At 41.8% G+C, this 20,608-nt stretch overlaps 1 protein-coding gene across 1 annotated transcript in view; it reads left to right on the plus strand.

Annotated features, from left to right (window-relative positions):
• fubp3 (far upstream element (FUSE) binding protein 3) overlaps window positions 1-20,608 on the plus strand; it is a 147,230-nt gene that overhangs the window by 49,302 nt on the left and 77,320 nt on the right. Inside the window, 1 exon segment of the mRNA XM_084323998.1 lies at window positions 18,802-18,835. Within this exon segment, the coding sequence (XP_084180124.1) occupies window positions 18,802-18,835 (34 nt within the window).

A 20,608-nucleotide genomic window follows, 5' to 3' on the forward strand; every position in this document is an offset into this window, starting at 1 on the left:
GCTTCAGTTCACCAGACTTTCTTCTCATTAGCCACCCGGGCACCTGCTTCAGTTCACCAGGCTTTCTTCTCATTAGCCACCTGGGCACCTGCTTCAGTTCGCAGGGCTTTCCTCTCATTGTACAGTGTAGTGGATGTAGGCTATGGCCAAATTGCCTTAGCCCCTACATTCTAGGTACTTATCTGATTAGCTCTATTCCTAGATATAGGACATGTCGACAAAGATTTAAACCCAGTAGAATCGTATTCTATGTGCGGTGTTAAAGACTGCAGTTTATTTTTTATGGTTGAGGGAAAAGTCTTGTTGCGGTCGATCAAGAGCCGTTATCTTTCTGGCTTCCATCTTAGACAGGCACTCGTTTATCTCTCTCTCCCTCATCTCTTGTGTTATTTCAAGGCAGGATTAGCTACTCTCTCCCCACCACAAAGTAAATTAGCTGTAGGGTCAGAACGGTAGCAGATCCCATGTTAGCCGGAGGCCACCCAGGGGATTGCTGCTCATTCCCTCTCGCACCGCACACTGCAGAAGAAGCACAATGCGCTAAATAGACAAATACACTTTGTGATGGATCCTCACTTGTTGCTCGAGAAAGGCAGAGCTGCGGCCGGCTGCAAGCTACCCAGGCTGTCTGAGAAGCAAGGCTTGTGCAGCGAGCAAATGGAACAGGTTTGTGGTCGTCTAATGCAAAGTCCACCGAGTTATAGAGGAGGAACTGAGACTGTGCAACACCAGTGGATATAGAAATGTGGTTGTCGCTGATTTGCTGGTTGAGTAGATCTGCACTGTTGCCATGCAGAACACTTTGTACTTTATTGCTTGGGCACTCGTTTTACAATCGTAGGCCATTTACATGCACTTGACTCAGTTTACAAAGAATGTGCAAGGATTCTGTGTCTTGACGTACCTATATTTGATTGTGCCCAATGTTGTTGGGAGTCTTTATTTATTTTATTTTTTTCAGGGATTGATCTCTACCTTTTTTGCATAGTGTTTTCTTTTTTACCACCATTATGAAGCCTGACTAGACTGCAACACTGCTTAAAGGAGTCTTAGGGGGATAAGACCATTCTGTGGAAAGATTTTCCTCTTGTGCAGGCCTGAGTGAAATGAGGAACAACAAAAGAACACGGCTTATTTAAGGGCAGACTCACGACTCGACTTGAGCCTCTGCTTTATCGGCAGGGTTCTATCTAGAGGAGGATATTATTTTTAGTAAGGAAATGGGAGACCTAATCTAATAAGACCTTTAAGGTCTCCACTGATGGGCACGAGTAGAGACTAAACGTCCACTAGCCGCTGCTGCTGGTCTTTGCAAAGCGACCACCAAACAGTATATACGTAGTAGGGCCAGGAGGAATGAAAAATAATTAGGAGCACACAAAGAAATTTAGGAGCACAGTGAAAATGTTTTGAGTCTATTAAAACCTCTTAAGCTGCAAGGGCCCACATGTGTGCCCTTTTTAGGACGATTTGCCCACCGGCACTTTGTCGACCACTAGTGGCTCGGGTGTGCATATTTTGAAATACAATATATATATATCGAATTAAAGCCCCATATGTTGCCTGTCGATAGCCCTTTCAGGTGACAAAATCCGTTCAGTGGTTCTTGAGTTACATGCCGATATTTGAGGCTTGTGCAAAGTACACGGTATTGCGCAAAATACCACTCCCGACTCTTGGGGCTCTAGTTCCGTCAATCATTTGGCGATCTCGAAAATGATTGGAGAGGGTTGTAGCCAATGAGTGTGGCTTTCCAATGATACCCCACCTGGGAATGCACGAATCGGGGATCTAGGTGAATAACTCACGAGCGAAAACAGGAAAAGAAAAAACGCTGATGAATTGAAGTCTATGAGAGCTAGATGTCATAGCTTCTAGAATTGAAGGTCCGCTCTGCTCTGTCCATTATGAAATGACATTTACGCGTTGACACGCCCACTACGCAAAACCATTACTCGCATACTGTACTCCTAAATTATTTTTCATCTATTTAAATCTATTTTTTAGGCACTTTAGAGCCCTGAGTAGGGCTGTCTTTGCAAAGCAAGCAATGATACCAACCACCAAACAGTATATACGTAGAAGAGCTGGGCAATTAATCACATTACCAAACAGTAGGGGTGGGGACATTTCTCGATTCTAAGATCCATCACGATGCGGACGTGGACGATTCTGCATTGATGCAGTGACGGAACATGATCGATTATTAAAATAAAAAATGTACACTCTTGCTATCTTTTTATTTCTTTTTATCTACTTTTTCTCCTTCTGTATTTTTCTCCCATCCCAGTTTAGTCGTTATGCCAATTCCCCCTCCTCTTCCTGGTCGTTGCGCACATTTGGCCCCCACTTGCCGGTCTAGGGAGGGTTGATCGATACTATCACATGTCCCCTCCAATACATGTGGAGTCAGCCAGTCGCGTCTTTTCACCTGACAGCGAGGACTCTCACTGGGGGAGAGTAACACGTGGGAGGCTCACATTACTTCCCCCAGTTCCTTCCCTCGCTGAGCAGGCACCCCGACCGACCAGTAGGAGTCGCTGTTTACAACGACCAGGATACACACCCCGCCAGCTTCCCACCCGCTAACACTGCCAATTGGTTAGTATGGACGACCGACCAAGCCGGAGGTACCTCTGACAGCTGGATTCGATACCAGTGTCTCTGCGGTGGTAGGCAGGCTCTTAGTCCGCTGCGCTACCCAGCCGCCCATAGCTTTTATGTTCTTTTACAATGGGATTTGCTCGCCACGTTAGTTAGCCAGCGCCAGCCAGGTACTACCGTTATCTCCCAGAATGATAGCCACGTTAGTTAGCCAGCACCAGCCAGGTACTACAGTTAGCTCCCAGAACGATAGCCAGTTAGTTAGCCAGCGCCAGCCAGGTACTACCGTTAGCTCCCAGAACGATAGCCAGTTAGTTAGCCAGCGCCAGCCAGGTACTACCGTTAGCTCCCAGAATGATAGCCACGTTAGTTAGCCAGCGCCAGCCAGGTACTACCGTTAGCTCCCAGAACGATAGCCAGTTAGTTAGCCAGCGCCAGCCAGGTACTACCGTTAGCTCCCAGAACGATAGCCAGTTAGTTAGCCAGCGCCAGCCAGGTACTACCGTTAGCTCCCAGAACGATAGCCAGTTAGTTAGCCAGCGCCAGCCAGGTACTACCGTTAGCTCCCAGAACGATAGCCAGTTAGTTAGCCAGCGCCAGCCAGGTACTACCGTTAGCTCCCAGAACGATAGCCAGTTAGTTAGCCAGCGCCAGCCAGGTACTACCGTTAGCTCCCAGAACTATAGCCACGTAACCCTCTGCTGGCGCGTGCTGTGCACTACAATCAACTCTGTCAGTGTAATAGCAGTCTGTGACGTCACGGTATCATACCGGCGGGATTTCGAAATATCCTGGTATACCGTAATACCGTCATACCGCCCAAGCCTAATGGGTATTATGTTTCATCATGAATGCATGAAAGGGGGGGGGGGGGGGGTATTTTTTAATGCTTTGATCCTCACCAACGGCATACGTTGTGGACTAACGTTACACACACACACACACGTTTGGATCGAGGTGAAGACATGCTTGGATCAACGCAAGATTGATATCATATAGCCCTTACCTGGACTAGGATGTACGTACCCCAAAAAGAATATTCCAATTATCTGATTGCGATTCCAAGTATTGATGTCCATCGTGTCGCCAACATAATCCATCACACATCATGCATTGGGAGCATTTGATTCTTCTCAATCCGACCGTTATAACCGATCCCATTGCCCGGAAAAAAATAACGACCCGGAGACATTAGATCGATGCACAGGCCAAGATACAAGGTTTCAAAGGGTGCTCGATAGCTGGATGCGGCCGGTATAGCACTTTAGCTACCTCAGACTCATACACCATACACCAGGCTCCCTGGATGGATAATGAATAAAATAGTGATGCACCGAAATTTCGGCACCGAAAGTCTTCGGCTGAAAATGGCAAATTGCCTTTCGGCCGAAAGAGTTTTTTCACCCAAAATATATCACCGAAACAGAAACAACCTAACAACCTTGCGTGTTGTTGTGATGATGTCGCGCTGTCGGGAGTCGCGCTGTTTCTATGTAAACTCTGCGCGCAACGCGTCCAATAAATGCGTCTTTAACATGCTTTTATATCCTTATTTACTATATGCCCTGTCGCGGTAGGAGTGATCTAATATGCATATTATTCGCGTGTTGTTGTGATGATGTCGCGCTGTCGGGAGTCGCACTGTTTCTATGTAAACTCTGCACGCAACGTGTCCAATAAATGCATCTTTAACATGCTTTTATATCCTTATTTACTATATGCCTGTTGCGGTTAATCACTGAGTGATCTTAATATGCATATTATTCAGAGCGAGAGGGGGGGGGGGGATTGTGTTTCTCACATTGACGCTGTCTGTCGCGCGTCTACTGTGCCGAGTCAAGCGAGTACATTTAGCTGGGGACTAGAAAGGTGCGCTCAGTAGAGCACAGATGTCCGCTGCGGCAGCCAGAGAAAAGATGGAATTAATGTACTGTATGCATTCAGAAGTGCTGAATAAATGTTTTATGGACCCATAATAGTGATTATTTATTATTTAAGTTAAGTTTTGCCATAATCATATATTTTTCCATAATCATAATGTTCAACAACATTGGTAAAAAAAATCTATTCTATGAATCATTTTCGGCCTTTCGGTTTTCGGCCAACTGTTTTCTATTTTCGGTATCTGTTTCGGCCAAGAATTTCCCATTCGGTGCATCCCTAGAATAAAAATATAGAAAAAAATAAAAACGACCCAGTAACGTAAAAAGCAGTTTTTACACAAAAAGTGTTATAGCTAGTGCTCTGGTCATGCATCCACTCAACTCATAGCAAATACAGCATCAGGCTTAGGCCTGCCGCGATAAGCAATAAATCGATTAATTGCCGCGATAATAAAAATTAATGCAATGATTTTGACGGGCGCGATTAATTGCTATTTGCGCGTTTGTTTTAATAAGGCGGAACCAGTACCCCTCGTCAGTCACTCCGTGTGGGGGGCCGCTGGCCTTACTACAGAGCACAGCACGGGAGCTCCGTGGGGCACTAGCAACGCCACATATAGCTTAACTACATTTCTCAATAGTGTTGCTCCTTTTAACCAAATAGCGTTCTTTGTAGTGTAACGTTAGCTATTTTTAGACCCAAGTAGTTACTCGCTACTGCCCGGAGAAACTGGACTGCTAAATAAAGATTAAAGATCTAGTGTTGATGCTCATTCAATGCCAACAACATTAGCTAAATAGCTAACAAACGAAATACAACGTATAGCATAGCTACAACACAGAATAACTTTAATACAATTACATGCATCATTGTTTACAATGAACGGGTGGGACTAGTCAAAGGACTGGACACGGGGACAAGTTAAACATGAATAAATTTATTATAACAGGTAATCGAGTTGCGCTCCCGTGCCTACGCACCACAGGGCTATTCTATTCTATACGGCTTTGACGCTTCCTCCTCATCGTTGATTGCCTGTAGTAGCTGCATCTAACGTTAGTAGCTAACGTTAAAACTAACCTAAAGTTAGTTGCTCACCAACAATCTCAACATTTGTTTTATCATTAGCTCAAAAACACAGAACCGGAGAGACAAGTTGGCCGCTCATAGATGCTGCTAGGATAATAACAACAATACTTCCGCTCCGGTCGGTGGGCTTCAAAATAAAAGTCTAAAACACCGGAAAAGACGGAGCGGTGGGCTTCAAAATAAAAGTTTGGGGAAATAAATGTCTCAAAAAAAAATTCTCTAATCGGTCGCAATAATATCGCTTATCGCGATATTTTCGGGGGCAATTAATCGCCCAGCAAAATGTGTTATCGTGGCAGGCCTAATCAGGCTATTCTAAAAGTATTGATACTAATAAAGAGTATTGAACCGTTTCTAACAGCTGGTGAGCTGGGTATCTAGATACCTTTCTAGTATCTATCATGCAACACTAGTAAAGACATTTATTTTGACATTCTGATTTAAGAATTTTCTAAATAAAAGTTAATTTATCTGACTGCTTGTATTAATTGATAAAAAAAAGTAGCCATGGGGAGCTCCAGTAGCTCACCGCGTACCTCGAGCGCTATTTCGGCGCCGGGGACAACCGTGCTCGTCACGGATCTGGGGTTAGCGAGTTCGATTCCCGGACTGTAGCCGTATCTTTCTCAGAGTGTCTTCCCCCCATCTGTACCCATTCAAACCTGTTTCTGTCGGTCATTCTTGACCAGAGAAAATGCGATAAACGCAAAAAAGAGCCAGCGGAATGGCCAAAGTTTATTAAAAAAAAAAAAAAAAGTAGCCATGTGCAGTAATATAGATTATAAAATTGAGGATGTAATATATTATCGAGATGCATCATAGAATCGAATCGTGGACAGCTGAATCGTAATCGAATCGTGAGGCCAGTGAATATTCACAGCTCTACCAAACAGTTGTAGTAGGGCTGGGCAATTAATTACATTTAATTTTCAATTAAAATGTCTGCTTCTGACTATTATGAAAAGATCAACTTTTAGCCAAGTCATGTTTTTGTTCAGTTGAATTAGTTCCAAGGAAATCCACTGTTAAAAAGACAAGTTCAATAAATGCATGATGTTCTCAAAGTCGATGAGTAATCGTGTTAAATAATTGTGATCTCAATATTGACATAATCGTGATTATGATTTTGCTATAATCGAGCAGCCCTAATATATAGGCCCTTTGCAGTCAAGATGTAGATGTAAACTGAATTTTGTCAGTTAGCTCCCACCTCTCTCCCATCTCTTTGTCAACGGTGATGTCTGAGGGCCTACTGTGATGTCTCATAGTAGATGTGAAGGCCTATTGTGATGTCTCATCATAGTAGATGTGAAGGCCTACTCCTGTGATGTCTCATAGTAGACGTGAAGGCCTACTGTGATGTCTCATAGTAGATGTGAAGGCCTACTGTGATGTCTCATAGTAGATGTGAAGGCCTACTGTGATGTCTCATAGTAAGGCCTACTGTGATGTCTCATAGTAGACATGAAGGCATATTATATGTGTAAGATTATTTTCTTTGTTTTTATCTTCATCTATGGATGATTGTATAGCCTGCCTGTTGTTGATTTTTAATGGCTTGATGATGTCTATGGGTGTTTGTGGCAGATTTAACAGCTATCAAATGTAGGATCTAGCTTTGTAGTGTGATAAATTAAGGGGTGTTTCAGCTAGCTGCCCCCATGCACCCAAAAATACAGATTGGAGCCATTTCACTTCTCTGAAGCGGAAACACAAGTAATTTATTCTGCTGTTATCTCGTCACTGTCGTGTGTGTGTGTGTGATATTTCAGCCCTGAATGCACGGCTAGCTAAATTGTATTCATTTCTGGTTATGGTTTGCTTGGTCTGCTCTCGCTGTTTTCAACACTTTGCCCTAGTTTTTTTTCTTCCTCTTTTCAAGGTTGTACCGCTGTGATATAAAGTAGAACACTGTAAGGCCAATCTCTTCCCTGTGCAGCATTCACCAGCCACTCTTTTCTAGTCAGCAGTTGATTTTATGAAAGGCACAAGTCGGCTATCAAAGCCTGTTTTGTTCATCCTATTGTGTGCTCATTGTATGAACTGAAGGCACTGTCCTTAAAAAAAAGATAAAAAAAAGAATATATATCCTTTTTTTTTTTTTTTTTTTATCCATTCAGTTCCTGAGCCTTAACCTCTCATGCATTTCCAGCAGAAGTGAAATCAGTGTAAACGACCATAAAATCTATTGGACCTCCCATATCAAGTCTGGTGTTTGAGCTCTGCGGCAGCACATCCTCCACTGACCCCCTGCAGACCCCCTACTAGGTGCTAGTACCTGTCAAAATTCAGTTCTGCACCAGCAGCCACTGACCTGGCTGCTACCTCTCTCTCTGAACACCTCACTCACACTCACACTCACACTCACACTCACACTCACACTCACACACACTCACACTCTCAACACCACTGGCCATTCACATTTACCTGGTTGGGTACCTGTGACTCGCTACCGGTACCCGACGGTACCTTTTTCTGGTACTTTAGTGTCTAATATTTTTTGTTGTAAAAAATGTGTCCAAACTTCAAATGATTTATTATCATCATTATTTATTTAGAACAATTTGTTAATATATATAATATTGCAGTGAGCGTTGTCTGCATCTAGCTTTGTAAAGTGTAACCACACTTGCGACGTTTTCGGCTTGCCATTGCCCCGACTGCTTTGTTGTTGTTGTTGAATCAAGTCAAATCCTAGGTAAGCATGTATTGTGCCGGCTGACGTGAACGTGCGGCACACTTCATAGGTTTCGAAACGTTGACGTCATCGGACTAAAATATATATATATTAGTGCTGTCGGGCGATCATTATTTTTTTATCTAATTAATTACAGGATTTGTAATTAATTAATCGCATAACCATTTTAGGCCTGATATTTTATATTCTATAATCATATTTCAAATGGCATGGATGGCAGAATTCAGTACTGTATCTACAAAACCTTCTGTTTAATCATCTTCCCTTTATTCATTTGCTTAGATTTTTCAGGTCTGGTCAATTTTAGCATGGTGTTATTCACAGTAAAAAAAAAATTTATTGAATTGATATTCTCATTTGGTTCATTACAATTTACTCAAGCCTAGTAACGGACAGTATTTCTGACCCTGGGAATACATTCTGAGATCCATAGATGTCCCTAGAATCAGATACCAAGAACATGCAAATGGACCATTTAAAAAACATGTTTGTAAATGTTTATTCTACGTTCTTATGGATAAAAAAAAATGTACATACATTTTTAGTCAATTTTCATAACGTGATAATTTGCTGTTTGATTCATTAATCTAATTAACGTGATAAACTGACAGACCTAATATATATATACCGGTATATTTTTTTTTGCATTACCGAAAATAAAATGTGGCACCAGTGGATCTCACGTAAATCGGTACTCGGTAGTACCGACATGATTCTGTCGATACTAGGGATGCTCGATATTGGCTTTTTTACCGATACCGATATTCCGATATTGTCCAACTCTTAATTTCGATACCGATACCGATATCAACCGATACCGATATATGCAGGGTTTCCCCCCCAAAAAACTGAATAATTTCAGGTAACTAATAATTTCACTGGATGCATTCAAAAGGCTTTCTAAATGTAAGCATTATCTGTGCAAAATATGATAATTAAAAAAGTAAAAATTTACATTACATATCTCTTGTTGTTGAATTAAACCAACATGCATACTTTTGACAATAAATAAAATAAGAATTGGTTCTTACTTGCTTGCCTGGGTAAATAAAGGTTAAATAAATGTAAAAAAAAAAAAAAATTGTTATTTTTTTTTTTTTTTTTTTTTTACCGATACCGATATTTTCCGATATCACATTTTACTGCCGATATCGGCCGATAATATCGGTCGGCCGATAATATCGGACATCCCTAGTCGATACCCTTAAAAGTACCGGATTCGGTACCCATCCCTACTGGCTGCTACCTCTCTCTCTCTCTCTCTCTCTGAACACCACTGGCCTGGCTGCTCTCTCTCTCTCTGAACACCACTAATCTGGCTGTTACCTCTCTCTCCGTCTTTCTCTCAGAACACCCACTGATTGAAACACACATTCAGGGGCCTGATTTCCATGTGGGTGCGAGCCCCCTGCGGAGGGTCTGACACTGTCGTAGAGGACTGGCAGGGCCTCCATCTGTTCCACTGTCCTCCATCCCTGACTCATTCTACCCAGTTTCTGCTGTTTCACTGCGGACCAGAATCTTTTGGTTCAAGCTGATTGGCTCGCTCTCCTCCATCTTGGCTATCGATCGAAGCGCTCTCGTGAATTCATAAATAACAGTCAAAGTATTTCTTTGTAACACAGACACACGCACATACAAGTTAAGTTAGAGGCCAAAATATATCACTGTCTTAATTTTGACAGTATAATGAATTTGGCAGTATTGTTTTCCAGTAAAATTTGATTTTTGCATAGCAAATCAGAATCACTCACTCACTCACTCAAGATCAGGCAGGGACTTTTTCTTAGCCGCAAGAGCAGCTAGCACCATGGGTGTGCAAGGTTTCATGCTTGATACCATACGTCTTCATCTTGCAATCATTTCTCAATTAAAAATATTATTTTTAATACTGCTCCAAGGAATTATTTTTTTTTTTTTTTTATAAACTTAAACGGTATGTCTGTGTGTGTGTATCAGGGTTTCCGTTAGAAAAAATTGTTGCCGGTCTCAGTGTCCGGTAGAGTTCAATCTACCGGACAAATGGGATCAATTCTGGTCAGAGTTTATTGAGCTTAAAAGCAATGATAGGCAGGCTATATAAAGAATGACATCCTCAAGGCATTTATAATATTTTAACTTAAAACTAGGCTACTTTTGCGTATATACAGTCATTAATATATTCCAAATAAAATAAGTCCCTCGAGACTTCGTGCTGCTGCCGACTTGAGGTGTCGGTGGGCAGTCTGCCCGACATTAATAAACAGCAGTCTGTTATAATCACATTTTTATGAGCTAACGAATTCCGTTATATTGGACATTTGTATTAATTATATCAAGCGAAGAACTGAGAAATTTGGCAGAGAGAGACGGCAACATTATCGTGGGTTTGCGTGATGACTATCTCCACCTCCCAACGACTTCAGTGCTGGATTTGCGAGAGCATGCAGCTGCAGAGTCGCAGAGCCAGCTGTGTTTTCAGGTCCGGTCTGGCGACCGCTCAGCAGCGCCCCCCACCCAACAGCTGAATTGCCAATGGCTGAATTGGAGTACTGCACTGTGCGGGCACAGCTCTGTGGGTTCTGCGGCTCTGCAGTTGCATGCTCTCGCAAATCCAGCACCAAGCTCCCGCTGACATCGTTGTCATTATTAGACCTGCTTGGTGAAGCATCAATGAAACAAATGTAATGATTGTTTCGTTCATCGCATAGGCTATTTAATTTTAGCCTATTTTAATACAATTCAAATAATCAAATTGTGCTTAGAGGGAATTATTTTCACCGGACATTATGACCGGAGAGATAAAATATGTCGGACTTCAACAGATTTTGCCGGTCAAATACCGGTAATTACCGACTAACGGAAACCCTGGTGTGTATGTGTATATATATATATATATATATATATATATACAGTGGTGGCCAGAATTATTAGAACACTTGGCATATTTAACACATTGGGCGCAGTGCATTGTACCCATCATTTGGTCCAGTCTGCCACCGCTGTGAGCCTATGGAGATGTTTACCTTCTTTGCAGGGCTATAACTTTTTAAATATTATAGCTATATTGACATTACTATGGCCCATTCAACATCGGGTATCTATCATTCCGAATATGGGAATTTTTTCATTCATATATTGTTGTGTTAATACCGTCGAGAATATAAGTATGTTTTTAAGCTTTTCTGCTGTAATTTCAAAAACGCAAGTTATAGGTTCTGAAGCATATGATAGATTATCGATTGGCGTTTCTTTCCTATACACGCTATATTAAAAAATTCAAATGTATATGATTGGTATACATTATGCTTCATCATGCGTGAAGGAAAGGGGGGGGGGTCGTTTATAATTCCTTGATTGTCAGTAACGGCTTTATTTAGTATGGGTTGATACATTGATCAGATGGATTGCAAACAAAGAAATGGACAATCAAGCTGAAAATAACATTGGATTCATCTTACCGTTCGCTGATGAGACTGGAGGAAAATAATTCCAATTATTTGACGTCGATCTGCTAGATCCATTTCCCGTTTGTATGACGCAATAAACGCCGAAATCATATATATTATTGCGTTTAGAAAGCGATCCCATGCACTCGAGTGTTTGTCTGGACCCACGTAACAAGATATTACTGCCGGAAGGATTTCCTCGATGCACCAGCGCCACTTCCGGTTTGGCGTGGAGTGTAACTCGCCCGATCATCCACCAGTCGGCGGTATTGAGGCGTTGCAATATCAGACGGGGTGCAGCTGCAGTCCCGCAGGGAGGCTGGATGAATTATGAATGCCATGATGAAAAAATTTAATATTGATCCCAACAACGAATTATCACGTTGTTGGCGTTCAACGCATGGCGGGCAATAACGAATTATCAGGCTGTTGGCGTCCAATGTGTTAAGAGGTTTCAGTTGTTGTTGTTCAATTGGTCATTAAAATACCCATAAAATGAATGAAATAATACAAAGTCATCATTATGCTCTATAAACCATAGAATAGAGCCATCATAAGGAGATTTACGTAATTTTCCTTACAAAAAACAAGCTAGGTCTATTTCACTTTCAATGTCACACAATCATGTTCCTTCACAGTCCAAGCACTGTAAAGTACACTTTAGACCGCCATGATGCCACTAATTCACACCAGAACCGAAAGGGTGGTAGTAAAAATAAACTTTCAGTGAAGCATCTCAAAATTCTCAGTCTTAAGGGACTGAAGAAAGACCTCACGAGAACTGCGTGACGAGATCAACACCACAATGACTAATGGTGCAACAGTGTCTAGAACTGTGCGTCGGTTGGCAGAATAGCGGAAAGAAACCATTACTGAGAGAGAAAAATATAGTGAAACGCCTGAAATTTGCAAAAGAACACAAGAAATGGACAGAAGAAGATTGGTATAAAGTGTTGTGGACAAGTTTGGCAACAAGCGAAGAGTGTATGTTCGATGGAGGAAGGGGGAGAGATATAAAAATTAGTGTCTCTTGCCAACATTTAAACACGGAGGGGGTAGTATTATGGTGTGAGATGCCATTTCAGCCTCAAGCCTAACAAAATAAATTGTTTGGTTGGTTCCTGTTGGTTGTCAGTTAACACATTGACCGCCAGCACCAGGGGGCGCTGATACCCCATTCATCGCCAGGTCTTTATTCAATGGATATAGTTTTAGACTGACATTTGCGAGTGCTTAAAATATATCTTATATTATATCTATGGGTCTAATAACGCCGTCGGGTCTCAGTGAGTTGCTTCTAGTCAACATGCTTTGGTTGTGGTTTGGGTGTTTTTCAGTAATTCCACGAAAAAGGCGAGAAAAAGGTGTTTTACTGTAATCCAGTCATCACGTTGTAATTTTTCGGCTGATTATCTAATCATCCTGAAATCAACGCTAGATTATCATCAGTATGTCTCCTCGTCCATACATGAAATGACCGTCGTAGCGGGGTAAACCGCCATACATGGTCCACACATATAGCTGTGATCGCGGTAGAAATAAATGTCAGATCAACAATCAAATTTATATATAATCTCCTTACCTTGTATCTGATGTAATACAAAAGAGATAATCCAAATATCTGATCGCAATTCCAAATAATGCTCGTAGACAGGGCTGTACGTTAACTTTTTTTGCACATAGCACTGGTGCTACAGAGGTTGATAGTTTTGTAGCACTGGCCAAAATCTTGTAGCACAAGTATAAAACGTGTGATATTTGTAACAGTCACAAATGTGCCTATTGTATTTGTGTTATTTAGTTGCAGTCGGGGAACAAACTTAACTTTTTGACTTACATTTACATTTACATTTAGTCATTTAGCTGACGCTTTTATCCAAAGCGACTTACAAGTTCTGTACGACAAGACAGCAAGAAGGGTACAACTCAAATCTACCATTTGGCTGGTAGATTTAAAAAAGGCAGATTTTTTACCAGCCAAAAATTATAAATTGCTTTTTAGTATATCGCCATGTGTTATTATTACTATAATACTCTCATATGCTATTTTCAATTAATATCATAAACAACATAAGGAATATTAGCATAATTTTGAGTGGACTGAAGGAATGAGTCAGCGTTAATAGTTTTAAATGCAAATAATTTATTGAAACATAGAAGTGCGGTCGGTTGGGACACACACACACACACACACACAATGGGGGACCCTGATGTAAACAAGACGAAAGTCTTTCTCTGGTCTGCATCCCCTTAACACTTTCAGCGCCACGCCTGGTTTTACCGCTTGAATGCCACCATCGGCGCCAATGTTAACGTTAATATCGCCTAATCTATGTTTTAAATTATGGCTATGTGTCTAATCTGCCCATCGCATTATCAAATACTATTTTCCAGTCAGTGCTGTGAAGGCAGATTGTTTTTTTACCGCGTCGTTGCCGTTTCAGAGCAGTTAGAAAAGCCCCCGTTTTGATATAAAAAACAGCTCATTCTGGAGCATTCTATGAAAATCGTCTTTTAGTGGAATATTCCACAACGTTGATATTCGTCTGCCTTTTTATGAATCGTTTTCAAATAAACGCTAGATGATCAATATTATACGTGCACGCACGCACATTACGGCCGCGCACTGATAATCGCTCCGTTGATTTCCTCACGGACTTTTACAGTGAAACCGAAAGAAGACATTTCACAAAACAGCTTATAACTTCATCAAACTTACTCTGATTATCCTACCACTGATAACATAGAGTCCTTACCTGACATCAGATGGTATCCAACTGGTATATTCCAATTCCTGATCACCATTCGAAAAAATCGATACGTGTATGGATCCAACGCGATACAGTAGAACTCCATGATCCGCAGGGATCTGAGGCTCCAGAATGAACTCTAGTAACCCCGGCTGGATCAGTGAACTGGAAAATGTGGAGTACCGGATTTTTTTCCCCATTCATTTTCATTGAGTCCATTCCAAAATCACTTATGTCATCTGGGAGACGACGGGGGGCGCTTTTTTCCACAGGGAGCGCCGGCGCCCCTCGGCTATACTCGGGTAGGCTCGGGTGATGCAATAATTTTTCAGATCGCAAAAAAAAAAAAAAAAAATCCGAGAAATCTCGTGAGTGGCACGCAACCACCTATAAAAAAACCCGAGAAATCTCGTGAGTGGCACTGAAAGTGTTAACAATTGTGTGTATTGAGCCGTACTGTACTGTATTGTACCCATTCTGCAATCTGTTAAATAAAGTTTTCATTCATTCACACTGTTTCAACTCACCACCCCCGCATCATATTGTAGTCTAGTCTGTCTTCAAACATCCACTCCTCTCGACACACACACACACACACCCTTTCCCCAGTCCACACTGTCTCTAATTCTCTATGGCTCTGCCTCTGATCAGGATTAGCTTGTTAGCTTATGCTAATGTAACGTTCATTTCGGGCGATGTGGGCATAAAGGAATGGCGACGATGCAAATCGTGTTAGATGCATTTGACCCGTTGTGAGAAAAAAAAACACCACAGACTTATTTCGGATCGCAAAATAGCCGCAGTCTGCTGTGCAGCTCCGCTCCGCTCGGCTGAGAGCAGAAGGCAGAAGCACGGTCTGGGGCGGATATGACATCACAGAGTTGCTATGGGTTTTTTCAAAATAAGAGTATCATATGAACCTGACTGTTGCTAACTGCCGGAGCCCAGATATATCATGACTGGAACTGCGCTTAGGCGGAAATGAGACCTGTGACAGGATTTTCAAAATAATAGTATCAATATGAACCGAATGCCTATCGCACCAGTGCTACTGAAGTAAATCCATTCATCGCACAGACCGCTGTTACTGTAGCACGTGCGATATATATGTCGCACTGTACAGCCCTGTCGTAGAGGTCCGCTCCACACTACCGACCGGTTCACAATGACGGGCGGGCGGAGTTATTGCTCGATGCCACCGTTGTATAGAACTGGTTCGCCCAAGTATTTAAACCCTGCACGCCCCGGCTCAAATCGCCTCCTAAAACACACCAACCCATTTTCAATGAGATGCAATAGCTCCGCCTGGCAGTAGAGGGCGGTGTTGACCGTCTAGGTCTGTTGCAATAAGCAATAAATCAATTTATCGCGCAATAATGAAAATGAATGCAATGATTTTGACGGGCGCAATTAATTGCTATTTGCGTGTTTGTTTTAATGAGGCGGGAACCAGTACCTCTCCGTGTGGGGAGGCGGGCCGCTGACGTTACTACAGAGTACAGCACGGGAGCTCCTGTGAGCACCATACGTATGTTGGGCAGTAGCAACGCTACATAGCTTAACTACATTTCTCAGTAGCGTGATGGTAGCGTCGCTCCTTTTGAACCAAGTAGCGTTCTTTGTAGTGTAGCTATTTTTAGACCCAAGTAGTGATGTAGCGTGAACAAACGCTATACGCTACTGCCCGGAGAAACTAGACTGCTAAATAAAGATTAAAGATCTAGTGTTGATGCTATGACGCTTCCTCCTCATCGTTGATTGCCTGTAGTAGCTGCATCTAACGTTAGTAGCTAACGTTAAAACTAACCTAAAGTTAGTTGTTCACCAACAATCTCAACATTTGTTTTATCGTTAGCTCAAAAACACAGAACCGGACGACACAAGTTGTCCGCTCATAGGTTCTGCTAGGATAATAACAACAATACTTCCGGTCGGTGGGTTTCAAAATAAAAGAGCAAAGTCTAATACACCGGAAAAGACGTTTATTTTGTACAGCGTTTTCCTCCACGAGTACTCAAGTACATCATGTGATCAATCGATCTGTTTTTTTTTGCCCATCCCTAGTTTATCCTGTGCTGAAAAGTCTCCATTCCAATAGAGATAGTATATATTTGTGTTTATTTGATTATTGTTGAGCTATATTTTAATCGAGAGTAACTGGTAGTGTAGCTTACTACATTTTCCAAGTAGCTTGCCCATCACATAATCCGCGAGCCACAGTAAACAAACGCGAGCCACAATTAGGGTGACCAGGTGTCCCGCTTTTGGTTGTATACTGCACAGCCATTTTACCTAATGTCCCACGTCCCTCTTTTCGAAGCAAAAAATTAAAACATGGGTCTAAAAGCCCCTTCCTACAGTAAACGTAGCAACCTGCCTCTTGTCCACACACATTGCTCTGCTCGTTTTATCATTGCTCTCACGGAGATAAAACTGGGAACGAGGTTACTCTGCCTCTGACGCTACCTCATATCTGATTGGTTAGGTAGTAATTTAGGATATTTAAAATGTCTTCCAATGTTAAATAAAGGTTTATTGCACTTTGAAACAGTTTCCTTGCATTATTATTATGCTATTATCATTATATTAGTAAAAAAAAAAAAGTTGATTGAAAACTTTTGGGAAATACATTTCTCAAAAAAATTATTTCTCTCAAAACCGCAATAATATCACTTATCGCAATAATTTCTGGGACAATTAATCGCCCAGCAAAATGTGTTATCGTGACAGGCCTACCGTCTGCCATCTCAGACAGGCTCTGAAGAGGATACCAGAGGCTAGGCCTGCCACGATAACAAATTTTGCTGGGCGATTAATTGCCCCCGAAAATATCGCGATAAGCGATGTTATTGCGACCGGTTAGAGAATTTTTTTTTTAGAAATTTATTTCCCAAAACTTTTATTTTGAAGCCCACCGCTCCGTCTTTTCCGGTGTTTTAGACTTTTATTTTGAAGCCCACCGACCGGACCGGAAGTATTGTTGTTATTATCCTAGCTTGCTGATGCTGCTGGTGGACTGGGGCCAGCTAACGTTAGCTTGCTGATGCTACTACTACTTCGACATGCTGCTAATGGGCTGGGGCCAGCTAACGTTAGCTTGCTGATGCTGCTGGTAGATCGACATGCTGCTAGTGGACTGGGGCCAGCTAACGTTAGCTTGCTGATGCTACTAGTAGATCGACATGAGCTAATGATAAAACAAATGTTGAGATTGTTGGTGAACAACTAACTTTAAGTTAGTTTTAACGTTAGCTACTAACGTTAAAACGCTAACGTTACACTACAAATAACGCTACTTGGTTAAAAGGAGCAACACTATTGAGAAATGTAGTTAAGCTATGTGGTGTTGCCCCACGGAGCTCCTGTGCTGTGCTCTCTGCTCTGTAGTAAAGCCAGCGGCCCGCCTCCCAACACGGACAGTGACTGACAAGGGGCACTGGTTCCGCCTCATTAAAACAAACGCGCAAATAGCAATTAATCGCGCCCGTCAAAATCATTGCATTAATTTTAATTATCGCGGCAATTAATCGATTTATTGCTTATCGCGGCAGGCCTACCAGAGGCTGCAGCTATGAATTATGAATAGATATATCGAATAAATAAAATAACGATCCCAAAAACGAGTTAACTCGTTTCTGGTGTTCAACGCATGGCGGCCAATAACGAGTTAACTCGTTTATGGCGCAGAATGTGTTAAGGCCATGGGTAGGTAGGGAATTTATTAAATTCTTTATTACATTTCTTCCCACGGCGACTATGGATAGGGAATTTCTTTATTTAATTAAAATGTTCACGACAACATGGATGCATGTACTCTGCCAGCATGTTTAATATCCATAATACTAAAGGTTAAAATACAAAGACACTGTACTACAAAAGTACAATGTACAAAGGTAGTAGTATTAAAAATGCCACCCCTAAATACTACTCACTAAATATCCTGACGTCAGAGCTGTGCAAATATTGTAAAATACTTGCTTTTTATATATTCTCATTATTGACATGGACTGCACTTTTTGACTAAGATTTTAATGCTTTAAATCATTTAAATTAATCTCAAGTTAAAGCATTAATTTTGACAGCCCTAATATATATATATATATATATATCATGGATAACAGTATAGCAAAAATCTGTACCTTAGCATGGATCCATGGTGGTATTCCTTTTATATTCAGTATACCTCCCAGCCCTAATAAAAGTACAAAGGCAGTGAAATGTTTCTTCTGCTAGTCTCTAGTATGCGACTGTGATATTTAATGGTGTGCGAGAGCCTAACTGTACTTTGTTGTTCAGAGTCCAGCAACACCCTTGTTCTCTTCACTAACTCTCCTCTTCCTTCTCACAGTAGGTAACCAGCTTGGAGGAATGGTTCATCAAAGGTGAGCCTTGCATACTCACTCTCTCACACAAACGTTGCTGCTGCTTTTAGTTGGAGGAATAAGGAGAGATTGAATTGACCTATCACAAACTTCCTGGAAAGCAACAGTTGTGATTGGACGATCAAACCAAGAGGGCGGAGTTTGAGATGGGTCAATTTACACAGATCATATTGGCTCTTATTAGAGTTGAGTGTATCCCGTCCACTTGGGCAGGGGTGCAGTCGTGGACACACGCGGTTACACTGCGTGTTATTAGTAGTCACTCAGGGCAGAAATGCGCGCAATGATAAGTACCTGGCCGTTGTAGAAAGCTACCCGGCCGGCGGCCGGCACTTGTCACCTAGACTTTGCATAATAATAGGAACCTACGAGAAGGTGGGGGGCTGCTTGATTTCCATTGTTATGCATAATAATCATCTGTTCTGTGCGCAACTGAGGGAACATGTATGCGCGTGCGCGGGAGCACGGCGTGTAACCAGTTCCCATATTACGACTGCACCACTGCACTTGGGTCAGTTTGAATGTTTGTGGTAGACCAAATGGTATTGAAGGGCTGCACTCCTTTCAGCTAATTAAGGGCATAGCGTCTATCTAAAAATCTAGACTAGGGATGGGCACAAGTCATTCCTAGATTGAGTACTCATGAATTACTCAAGTAGTACTTGTTTAGGTGATCGACCAATAAATGTTTTAGAATGCATCTTAAAAAGCATGGCAGCAGCAATAACACTGTGCAGCAATATACCCGATGCTTAATACGTACCCGGCCAGTACTTGAGTAATCGATTACTCACGCCCATCCCTAATCTAGATCTCTGTAAAAGGAGTGTGAGCCTCCTATTGTTTTTTCACACTTGATGGTCCCAATGTTGCACTGATTTGACATCATTCAATTTGCCCTGTCATAGGGGTGTAACAATGCATCGATTCTAATGTGTTGTATTCGATGCATCGATTTGAATGTTAGATTATAATCGAAATAAAAATTAAAAAACTTTTATTTTTTTAATGTTTTTTGTTGTGTATTGTTTTTATTGACCTATAGTCCATTCATGCTGAGTGAATCAGTTCCCCCAGCCACATTTGTGTATTAAATTTTTTTGGGGAGTTAACTGATAGAAAATGTATAGAAAATTAATCTAATCGAATCGTGGTCAAATGAAGAGATTTCATGATGCATTGCATCGTTGCCTGAAGAATCGTAATCGAATCGTTGTGAGGTTGAATCGTTACACCCCTACCCTGTCATGATTGGCCTCTATGTAAATCTCGTCAACATTAGCATACTTGCGTCGTAATGTTCTTTTATAAGTCGCCCAACATGGCACTTGGACTGCCTTCAAAGTCACTGCTTTCTCCATTGTTAAGTTTGTAGTCGACTAAGGATAATTTTTTTTGCTACCTATGTAAAAATGCATAGAAGAGTGAATGTGTAAACAAAGGTCACCACTCGTACAACTACTGAGAGGGTTGGTTTTTACATAGAAGAGTGAATGTGTAAACAAAGGTCACCACTCGTACAACTACTGAGAGGTTTGGTTTTTAGATTACTCCTCATTGGGCCTCATACATACTAGTGCGTATGAGGGGCGGCCGGGTAGCACAGCGGACTAAGCGTCTGTCTACCACCGCAGATACACTGGTATCGAATCCGGCTGTCAGCGGTGCCTCCGGCTTGGCCGGCCGTCATACTGACACGATTGGCATTTGGCAGTGTCAGCGGGAGGGAAGCCGGTGGGTGGTAGTCTGGTCGTTGTAAACAGCGAGGTCAGG

This window comes from Notolepis coatsorum (genome assembly GCF_963971535.1).
Source record: "Notolepis coatsorum genome assembly, chromosome: 11".
NCBI classification, from domain to species: Eukaryota; Metazoa; Chordata; class Actinopteri; order Aulopiformes; family Paralepididae; genus Notolepis; species Notolepis coatsorum.